Genomic DNA, 11,600 nt, shown 5'->3' on the forward strand with positions numbered 1-11,600 from the left:
GCATTGTTGCGCACTAGGTTTTGACAGGACGCAATGCAGTTATTCTGTTTCCATCCCCACCGCAAGCACCCTAAACCCTAAAAACCCTAAGATAGATAGTGGGGTCACGGATGTGACGGACTCGCCTCCGTATGCGACGACGCGGCACGCCGTGTCGTCGCCTGCTCCGGCTCGTTTCTATCTCGGCCTCGCAGGGGGAGGGGAGGCGGGTCCCGACCCCCCCTCCCCCCTGCTCGGCCTCGTGCTACTGCATTGCTGCGCGCTAGGTTTTGACAGGATGCAATGCGGTTATTCTATTTCCACCCCCACTGCACGCACCCTAAACCCTAAAAACCCTAAGATAGATAGTGGACTCACGGATGTGACGGACTCGCCTCCACATGCGACGATGCGGCATGCCGCGTCGTCGCCTGCTCCGGCTCGTTCCTGTCTCGGCCTCGCAGGGGGAGGAGAGGGGGGGTCCCGACCCCCCTCCCCCCTGCTCGGCCTCGCGCTACCGCATTGCTGCGCGCTAGGTTTTGACAGGACGCAATGCGGTTATTCTGTTTCCACCCCCACCGCACGCACCCTAAACCCTAAAAACCCTAAGATAGATAGTGGGGTCACGGATGTGACGGACTCGCCTCCGCATGCGACGGCGCGGCGTGCTGCGTCGTCGCCTGCTCCGGCTCGTTCCTGTCTCGGCCTCGTAGGGGGAGGGGAGGGGGTCCCGACCCCCCCTCCCCCTTGCTCGGCCTCGCGCTACCGCATTTTTCAATACGCGCAATGCCGATTTCAATGTCTACAAATATTTAAATCCAAAAATAACAAACAAAGCCTCAAATTAACATGTTAAAAACGATTGTCACACAGAAGTGAAGATAGTAGTTCGACGTTTTGTAAAACCTCAAATTAACATGTTAAAAACAATTGTCACACAGAAGTTCAGGATAGTTATTCAGTGAAGACCAACAACTATTATAAGTACAAAAACATACTAGAAAAAATAAAAAATACGCATATCCGTCGGCCATTTCCATGGCTGCTCATGGGACTAAGTCAAAAAAATCCAAATCAATGCAAAGAATGAAGAAAAACATAAAAAAGAAAGAAATACAGAGGACTTGCTGCATTACTTTGCAAAGAAGAAAAAAGCTGAAGTTCACGTATGAACAATATAGAAGTCCAGCTTCTACAACGACCCTTAGATGATCTGGAAAAAGTGCATACATACTTGGGCTAATCCCATGATTGCTCACGAGACAAAAGTATAAAAAGAACATCTGGAGAATTAAAATTACAAAGAAAACCAAACAAAGAAAATATAGAGCACCATGCACCTTCGCCTTGCAAATGTGGAATGCAATCTGGAAAACCAGAAGTTCAACCATTAACAAAAACAATGCAAGAATGAAAAATGACAGAAAAAAGGAAAGAAATACAAAGGACTTGCTGCATTACCTTGCAACGAAAGAAAAGAAGAAGTTCAGGTATGACAACGCAGAAGTCCAACACAGAAACCCGGCCACCCACAGGATTGACCTGATCCTCCCCCGATCCCGATCCCGAGCCGCCCCAGCCCCGACAGGATCCAACGAAGGAAAAGCAGAAGTTCAGGTATGACAAAGCAGAAGTCCAGCTTGTACAACGACCATTAGATGATCTAAAAATAATGAATAAACGAATTCGTCCGAAGCATAAAATCATCTGCACAAGATTACAACACGTCCGCACCCCCTTTGGAAATGATCTGGCAACTCCCTTTCGACAACTAAAATGACCAGAGGGAAAATTTCAAAAGCGCAAAAATAACCTGTCCAAAAACCCGCGGGAGTGCCAACCTCAAATCACTAGAAATCAAACCGTAAGGACCCTCCCGATTAAAATTTACGGCTTAGTAAGCCTTGAATTTCACTAAAGTACGCAAATCAGCCAGCAAAACTTTAAGGAAAAACGAGAAATCAACAGAAGCGCGGGCTGCATCTTGGGCGGATGAAGAACACGGGCGATTTCAATTTTTTTGAAATAACAAGAATTTGTGCTCCAATCTCGTACCAAAACCTAATCCCCATCGTGCCAGATCTTCGACAACGTCCACAACATGCATTAAACTTGTAACAGACACAAGTTCATCACGACCCCGAGAGCAAATCCGCCAACGTGCTAGATTCCGACAAAACAAGCATTTAGATTCTAAATAACATGTCCACATTACACTTACATCACAAACAACACGAATGATCAGAAAAACTCACGGTAGAAGGCACGGTTGCGAAGATAGCTCGAAGTTCGGGTTCGTACACAGGAAAGTTCAGGCGCGTTACTCGGGAAGTTCAGGTTGTGATCAGAATATTATCGGTTCTACGAGAAATTATATATATATATATATATGCATAACATGTACAATATATAGTATCATAAAATACCAGCAAATGAAATAAATTAAATGGAAAAGAAAAAATTAAAGAAAAAATAAATCATAAAACCAAAACCCCTAAATCTTTTAGTCCCGGTTGGTGTAACCAACCGGGACTAAAAGCCCCCAGCCCCCCAGCGCGTGCTCGTGCCACGTGGTGGGCCTTTGGTCCCGGTTCGTGTCGAACCGGACTAAAGGGGGGACCTTTAGTCCCCACCCTTTAGTGCCAGTTCCAGAACCGGCACTAAAGGGCCTCATGAACTGGGACTATAGCCCATTTCTGCACTAGTGAAGGGAGGTAGCCCGCAGGTGCTCCTATGCATTTTCGAACACAAGTCTCCGTTCTTAGAAAAAACGGTTGTTGCATGACAAGACTTTAATTCGTTCGCATGCAGCTCCACTTGTTGTACCCCTTCATGAGGCAAGGGCACCAAGCGATAGGATTTCCTTCGCCTCTCGCTGGTGCAACCATCGGTCTGCCTTTGTCTCCCATTGACTAAGGGACATGGAGGCGTGATGAATCCCGACTTTTGTCGGTTGGAGGGCTCATGTTTTTTTGTTAGGATATGTATTCTACTCAGGTAGCGAGGCGGCAATGGCTCCTTGAAGATAGCACAAGGTTCTCGATGATACTTCTAGTGTCATCGAAAAGGCGTGTGGAGGTTTCCTTCTGACGGATCTCGCGAGATTCGGTCGGCATTTGTCTTCGGTGAATTTGCTGAGATTTGGTCTACATTCATTTGTGTTCGTTTGTCCACAGAATCATTCCGAGCAGCGATGAATGTTATTCGGATGCCTTGGTCATATGGGGTCTTAGCATGACAATTTCCCAGCTGTCTAATACAACAAGGTTGCCCGACTCCAATGAATGAGGCGCAACAACGGCGATGCGCCTTTTGCTCGCTTCTGTGCTTGTAGTCGTCGTAGATGGTCTATAGACCTGTATGTAATTTTTACTTTTTATATTTTTTTATACTACCTTAAAAATTAGTGAATAGATTGAAGGGTTTCCCCGTAATGAAGGAAGGCTTTAATTGATTCGTACTATACACTGCAACGTCATAATCGGTTATTTTTTTAATAAAATACACTGCAAGTCTGTAGTGTCAGAATAAATCATTTGACAGAAATGTTAGTAGATGCATACTTGATTGGAATTTAAACAGAGCCCTTCTGATTGTTTGTTCGAAATGGTTATCTTTGTCCAGCAGTGCAGCCCTCTATCTAAAGTTGTTGATGCTGGTACCGTAGTCTTGATGGTCTTCGAGATCCGCTCCTCCGCCAGGCGTGAGCCCCTCAAGTTCCCCTGCTGAGAGTCGTCGGCAAGATTTCGCCTTCTCTTTTGCCTGGCATGCGCGCCTATGGCTTGATCGTGTCGTAACTGTTGCTACTCCTTCCACGCGTTTTATGAGTCAACGGGTGCGGCGTTTCTGCTCCGGAACTCATCTGCACCTCCCGACGAAAAAAATCAAAACAAAAACTAAAAAGATTAAAAAAATCAAAAAAATGTGTGTGGTAGATAAGTTTATACGTGAGGTGCGCTCCAAGTTTCAATTCATCTGAACATCTGAGAAACTCTTAGCAAAAAAGACAAATTCAGAGTTTGTAAAAAAGTTTATTGTTCACACACTATTCTTTTTCGAGAATGATTGTTCACACACTGTTCTGACCTGATTTTTTTTTTATGAAGAGCTGCTCAGATGTCCAAATAAGTCAAAATTTGAAGCGAACCTCACGCATAAAATTATCTATCACGCAAAAAAAAGTTAGACTTTTTTGAATTTTTTTAGTATTTGTTTTAATTTTTTTCTAATCGGATGTAGATGAGTCTAGGCACCGAATTAGGTTTTCGTTTCTCTAAAAAAACAGAGCGAACACCGTACAGTACAGAAACCTACATCTAGAACCGGTTACACTTTTATGTGGACGGTTGCGTATATACGTTTGGACGGCCAAGTTGTCTGCTGCAACTGTTCCATAAGGCGATCCGAAATCGTCCACGCCGACAGGAATTTAACCGAAGGAAACTCGGCTGTTTCAGTAAAACTCAGATCGAATTTCTTTGTTATTTTTGAAAAGGAGGATCGGCCCCGGCCAAACCCAGATCGACTTGCCAAGTTGCCATCCATGATCTCAAACCCCTTAATTTCTCCTCTCCCTGTAGCTGATGACCCGCGCAAGCTGGGGAATGCAGCACCGCCCAGCTCCCCCTCCGCCGCGAGCCCTGGAGATGTCGCCGGCGCCATCGGCGCCTTCTTGCTTCTCCTTGAGGAGGTCACCTAGCTTCTTCATCTGCGGGGCTGGCTTCAGGTTCAGGGGCTCAGACTGGAGGATGGCCTCCAGCGTAGGTAGCTTCGTCTGAGGTCCAAACGCAGCAGCTGTGGCCTGGTTGCTTGCAGTTGTACTGAATGATCTCGCAGGTGTAGCATCTGAGATACACAAATGTGGTTCAGAAAGGTGCTTCTCGCAGCAACGGACGTCTTGGAAAATTTCCTTTCTGGCTACGAATTACGTGAGTTAGTCTACATTGTTACCTCCATTTACACTGAAAAAATCATCTTCACAGTCCGAATCTAACCAAGGAGAGGCTTCATAGAAAGCTTCATCTCTGCTGCTAGCTGCATGCACAGGTCAATCACGCAAATGAGTATGTTCCATAGTATACCTGTAAGGAAAACGATTGGTAACTTAATCGTGATGGCAATTAGGTTCAAACATAATAATGACCAGGATGAGATTAGCTCAACAGCCACTAGGCAAGAATTATGCAGGACCCATGTTCCTGTGATTTCTTCTGCCGTTCATCATAAAGCAGAGGAAACGTGCCTGCCCCTACTTTCTGACATGATTAAGAGATGCAGGAAAACGTCAACTTTCAACAGCTCCAACATTCTGCGTAGAGAAAAGCCAACAAAATATCTTGGTGCTTCTCTTTACTAGGGCAGAAAATCTCCCTGTGGAATGCTACATATGCAAATAATCTTCATTGCTTATTTCCTGTAATCTTATTATATGTTGGCCATTGTTTCGTAGGATGAGCCTTGTTTCTCCTGAAGAATACAGAAACTGACGCTTGCATATTGGGGACAACAAATGCTTGAACTGAAACTATCATCAATGAAGTATAAGAAAATGAATCTCCACAAGAATAAGTAACTGTCTATTAGTGTTACAGTTTATATCACAACGCATGGATTCGATGACAAAATTTTGCTAAAAGTAGAAAAAATGCCTATATGATCTGCCACTCTTTTTCAGGAAATTCCATCGTTTCTAGATTCCAAAGGGCCAAAAGTTGATGCATGGCCGCATCTATGAAATGCCTATATGATAAGCAAAACTTTTGATACACAAAATTTGTTGACTCAAACATCGCATCGAGGCCGTACAACCACGAAGAGTTGGTACTTGGTACCTGATCTCTGCGAAATAAGGTTGCCACCACCGCCAAAAAGCAAACAAACTAGGAAAAATCAACTGACATGGTTCTACGTACAAAAAGAAGACAACCTGACCGATCTGGAGAATACTGACCTATTTCTTTACAGAGGGAGTACCTGGCTTCTCACTGCTCGTTTCATCTCTCGATTGATGAGAGTCAGCAAAGGGAGACCCTCCATGATCCACACACCTACTACTACTACTCCCTCCGTTCACTTTTGTAAGACGTTTTAGACATTTAAGACAACACCTAAAACAGTTCAATTTCAGCTGTCTTAAACGACTTACAAAAGTGAACAGAGGGAGTACTACAAACGTAGAAACACAGACAAAGCGAGAAAGAAAAGAACACTACCATAGCCAGCGATTGTAGTCGATTCAGCCGGGAGGACGTTCTCAGGCGCCACTTGCCTGCTGTTGGAGCCACCTCCACCTCCACCATCAACATCTCCGGTAGATTGCAACGGAGCCGCCGAGCCCTTCTTCGCTCTTGAACGCTTGCCCCTGCGGATCAACTTCATGTCCCCCCTGCTCCTAGTCCTATCTGCTCCACACTTTGCAAGGTCAAACGAACATGTAGCATGGGTATTCAGGATTTGTTTTAGCTAGAGATCTGACGCGACGTGCAGAGTCAGCGGGAGATGATTTGTTTTAGCGAGGGAAGCGGAGTGGACTGTGGGTTCCAGGGCGGACATGTAGAGGCAAAGCGGCGTGATAGACGGATCTGGCTTGGGGTTTGTGCGAGGGAAGAGATGAGTTCATCAGGTTTGTTGGTTGTGTGCGTCGTGTATGAGATATGCAAATCCACCACTTTGAGTGAGCAAAGCTTCTTGTTTGGGCAAGATATGGGGATGTGAGAAATGATGGATGCAGGCTTATGGTTGGAAGGTTGCTTCAATGCTAACCCTGCCATTCTGAGAAATATGCAACCACTTTCTGATTCGCTGCAGGGTATGGTCGGCGGCGTCATCGTTGGTTGTGTGCATCAAATAATGCAGAAACCGGGGTTATCTTCTTTTTCGAAGAAAAAAAGATCAACGACGTTATAGAAAGATTTCTTTGGGTGGAGGTATACCTCTAAAAGAGATTACGAATCTCAAAGCACTGAATAGTCTTCTTTGGGTGGAGATATACCCCTAATAGACTTCTTTGGGTGGAGGTATTTTGGAGAGCAGCGATTCGGTGCCCAGACTAATCTGCACCCGTGATGAAGAAAAAATTCAAAACAGATACTAAAAAAATTAAAAAAAATCTAACAAAGAAAATCATCATGGATAATTTGGTGCATGAGGCGTGCTCCAAATTTCAGATCATTTGAACATCTGAGTAGCTCTCGGCAAAAAAAACTCTGAGCCCCTCGTGTGATCCGACCAAGATAAGCGTGGCCATGTGATTCGGATTATGAGATAATTCGGTTTGTGGTGGACATCATTGGAACGAGAAAGAGGTCGGGCTAGCACAAGGATGACAGACTCGCCTTGAGTCCGACAACATATATCATGTGGCAAAGGGAACAGAAGTATGATGTACAGATTCGCCTAATCAGCTTCATAGTCTGCTTGGTGTTCGGCATGCCTTGCTAGGGGCCGCTACCAACCGTGCAGTTCCGAGGTGATCCGAACTGCGACCAAGCCGTCTTGAACCTAAGGGGTCACGCGCTTAAGGGAAGGAACCTACAAAGTCGGATCCGAGGACACTGGTCGAATGTGATCCGAGCTGTTTTCGAATTGTGGCCGAGTAGACTTGTGGGCTTTAGGGTCCGTGCGAGGCCCAAGTATTGAGCCCGCAACGGACGCCTATATAAAGTGGGGGTGCGGCACACTCATGCGATTGATCGCTTCGGCGCTGTCACTAGGGTTTGCATGTGTTGCGAATAGACACCTCTACTCGCCACCGGTTGTGTGATCGGACCTAGCAGTCCGCCGCACGTCGTTCCTCCTGCACGCGCGGATAACGTTAGAGGGGGTGCACCTGCGCCGCTCCGACGAACTTGTACGTGGGATCCAGCGACCGGTTGTTCGACGGAGATCGGACGAGGAGGAGAGGATCCACGCGGACGCGCTGCACCAACTCTTTTTCCGATGCACGGCATCGCGCGTCTAGTGATAACGATTTGTGATCCATCTCACGTAGCATGTTATTGGTTGTTCTGCGCATAGAAAAATTTTCATTTGCAGTCAACGCACCCTACCGTAGAACCCAACACTGAAGTGGTTGTGCTCAACAAGGAACCACCATGGAAGGGTGGGTCATGTTCTTGTTCCGTGACTGCAACGACTGAATATTCTTGTTCGCGGCGGAACCCCAGTCGGGGGCTGCCTTTGCCTTGGACCACTGATTTGTTGAGGCTACCTTCGCCATCAAGAACGTGGAACTAACCCTCCCATTCTCGGTGAAGGAAGTTGTCCATGCTGTCTTGGACATGAAGCCCTCCTCTGCTCCCGGACTGGATGGGTTACCTACCTCCTTCCAGAAATTTGGGACCATATATCAAGGCAGTGATCATGTTGATGTTTCAGGAACTATACAGTAGCACGCTTGATATATCCCTCCTAAACTTCAGTGTGATAATCCCGATCCCCAAGATGGCCGGAGCCACAGATATCATGCACTTGAGGTCAATCATGGGTATTAATGTGATCCATGAAATCTTCGCAAAGGTGTGCGATATTAGGCTTGTCACATGGGCTGACAGGCTCACACAACTTACTTAGTTCGCCTTTACCAAGGGACAATCCATGACGGGATTTCTATACTCCATGAATCTTTGAGGTTAAAGTCCAACGCCATAGGGGCTTTTGGTTGTTATACCACATTGCATAGTTGCTCATTTTGGCGGAAGGATTGCACAAAACTGCTGCCAACATTCAAAGAAGATGTTCTCAACATTATTCAAAATGGTATTTTCTTTGATTTTTGGAGAGATCATTGGAGCGATGCACCAAAAATGCACACATGGCCCCATTTGAATTCATTCTCAAAGAATCGGCATATCTCAATCCATTCTGTGAAACTTGGAAGATTTGTCTTCACACTTTTCATCTTCCCCTTTTTGAAGAAGCTTTTTCTCAATTCCATGAATTTGAGTAATTCTTAACAAATTTGGTCTTGATTTTGGGTGTGGATTGTTAGCAATTGCCACCTGGCTCTCATCATTACCAAGCCAAAGCATACAATCAACTTTCTGTTCACCAAGGGATCATTGGACCCCAAGGATTTAGTATTCTAGAGCAAATTGCTCCCCTCAAGAAATTCCTCAATATACCTTTTGCTATGGAAATTATAATTTTGGTCTCTTGGGCTGTCTGGACTACAAGGAATAACTTTATCTTTAAAAGTGTACCGCCCAGCCTCTACACTTGAAGAAGGAAATTCAAGGAGGGGCTAAAATGGACCATCTATAGGACTCAGAGGAAGGGTCGCAGTACTTTAAAGACTAGGTTAGAGCTTTCGATTGATGCTTGATGCTCTACTTGTTGGTGTATACTCTCTAGCTCTAGCTTAATTTAGATCTTATGTATAGCTTTCTTTTTGTTGGTTTGGTTGTATAGTTTTTTCTTCCTTTCGTACTCCTTTTTATATTATTTTCACATAATTAATAAAAATACGCAGCAGCGTCCTGTTGTTTCCCAGGAAAAAATGCCAGAGGTTTGTCATCCTCAAGATGGATTTTGAAAAGTCGTATGACTGCTTGGACTGGTCCTTCCTCCACCATGTTTTGTAACCGAGGGGCTTTGATGATCCCTAGATCTTTTGGATCCTACATCATCACTGGTGATAGGCACCACTATCAACATTAATGAGGAGGTGGGACCCTATTTTCGGTCATCTCGTACCGTAAGATAGGGAGACCCATTTCCCCCCTTACTTTCAACCTTGCGGTTGACTTTTTGGCGGCTATCATGGAGAAATGGGCAGACTTCTACATCAGAAAAGACCTCGGGGGCTTGGTATTATTTATTCTCAACGGATGAATGTTGCACTCATGTTGAAATGGGTGTGGATCATCTTGAAAGATGATGGGAGTCTATGTTGCGCCTTATTAAGGCTAAGTATTGTAAGGTCGCCTAATTATTGCATGTGATCGCAAGGAGGGATCTCAGTTTTGGAAATCCCTCCAATGGATCAAACACGATATCCGTGCAGGTGCAAATGTCTCTATAGGTGATGGAGAGGGTACTATGGGTTTTAGCTCGACCTGTGGCTTGTTAGGAACTCACTTAGATTCGAGTTCCCCTCCTTATTTGTGATTTGCTCGGACCCATCGCTCTTAATGGCCCTAGCTTTCCCTGATGGAGTTGGAAAATCTCATTCTAACGAACATTTGGACCGAAGGAAACTATGGTGAGCGCCGAGACTCCTAGCCATACTTTCGGATACCTCGGAGACAGTCAACACCTTGCCCCTTCGAGGCTCTTCTCTTATGGGTCGCCTACCATTCCCTATGTGCGGGTCGCTGACCCTTGTCTGTCTCTCCCCTTTGTGGAAAGCCCCTTTGACACTCAAAACCAATACCTTCATTCAGCAGCTCCTCCTTGATTGTCTTCTCTAGGGCACTAAGGTGGCTAAGGCGCATGAAGGTGATGTGTTGGGGATCGTAGCAGAAATTTAAAATTTTCTACGCATCACCAAGATCAATCTACGGAGTCATCTAGCAACGAGAGGGAGAGGAGTACATCTACATACCCTTGTAGATCGCGAGCGGAAGCGTTCAAGAGAACGGGGTTGATGGAGTCGTACTCGTCATGATCCAAATCACCAATGATCCCAGCACCGAACGAACAGCACCTCTGCGTTCAACACACGTACGGAGCGAGGACGTCTCCTGCGCCTTGATCCAGCAAGGAGGAGGGAGAGGTTGAGGAAGAGGGCTCCAACAGCAGCACGACGGTGTGGTGGTGGTGGAGCAACAGTACTCCGGCAGGGCTTCGCCAAGCTCTTGCGGAGGAGGAGAGGTGTTGGGAAGGGGAGGGGCTGCGCCTTGGATGTGTTGTGCAGCCCTCCCCTTGCCCCTCTATTTATAGGGGAAGGAGGAAGGGGGCCGGCCCCCTCTAGATGAGATCTAGAGGGGGGGCGGCGGCCAAGGGGAGGGGGCTTGCCCCCCAAGCAAGGAGGGCGCCCCCTTTAGGGTTTCCCCCCCAACCCTAGGCGCATGGGCCCAAGGGGGATGCGCCCAGCCCATGTAGGCCTGGTTCCCTTTCCTCTACAGCCCATTAGGACCTCCGAGAGAGGTGGCCCCTCCCGGTGGCCCCAGTACAATACTGATCCCCCGAACCTTTCCGGTGACCGTATGACAACTTCCTACATATAAATCTTCACCTCCGGACCATTCCGGAACTCCTCATGACGTCCGGGATCTCATCCGGGACTCTGAACAACATTCGGTAATCACATACAAGTCTTCCTAATAACCCTAGCCTCATCGAACCTCAAGTGTGCAGACCCTACGGGTTCGGGAACCATGCAGACATGACCAAGACAACTCTCCGGCCAATAACCAACAGCGGGATCTGGATACCCATGTTGGCTCCCACATGTTCCACAATGATCTCATCGGATGAACCACGATGTCGAGGATTCAAGCAATCCCGTATACAATTCCATTTGTCAATCGGCACGTTACTTGCCCGAGATTCGATCGTCGGTATCCCAATACCTCGTTCAATCTCGTTACCGGCAAGTCACTTTACTCGTTCCGTAATGCATGATCCCGTGACCAACTACTTAGTCACACTGAGCTCATTATGATGATGCATTACCGAGT

The 11,600-nt window shown here is 46.4% G+C and overlaps 1 protein-coding gene across 1 annotated transcript; it reads right to left on the reverse strand.

Moving 5' to 3' along the window:
- Positions 1-4,255: 4,255 nt before the first annotated feature.
- Positions 4,256-6,746, reverse strand: LOC125521339 (uncharacterized). Its single transcript, XM_048686396.2, has 3 exons — positions 6,192-6,746; positions 4,930-5,013; positions 4,256-4,824 (listed from the first exon to the last, which is right to left on the reverse strand). The coding sequence occupies exons 1-3, from the start codon at positions 6,355-6,357 to the stop codon at positions 4,538-4,540; spliced, it is 537 nt and encodes a 178-aa protein (XP_048542353.1). The 5' UTR covers positions 6,358-6,746; the 3' UTR covers positions 4,256-4,537.
- Positions 6,747-11,600: the final 4,854 nt, after the last annotated feature.

Source organism: Triticum urartu, chromosome 7A (genome assembly GCF_056163025.1).
Source record: "Triticum urartu cultivar PI428250 chromosome 7A, HENAU_Tu73, whole genome shotgun sequence".
NCBI classification, from domain to species: Eukaryota; Viridiplantae; Streptophyta; class Magnoliopsida; order Poales; family Poaceae; genus Triticum; species Triticum urartu.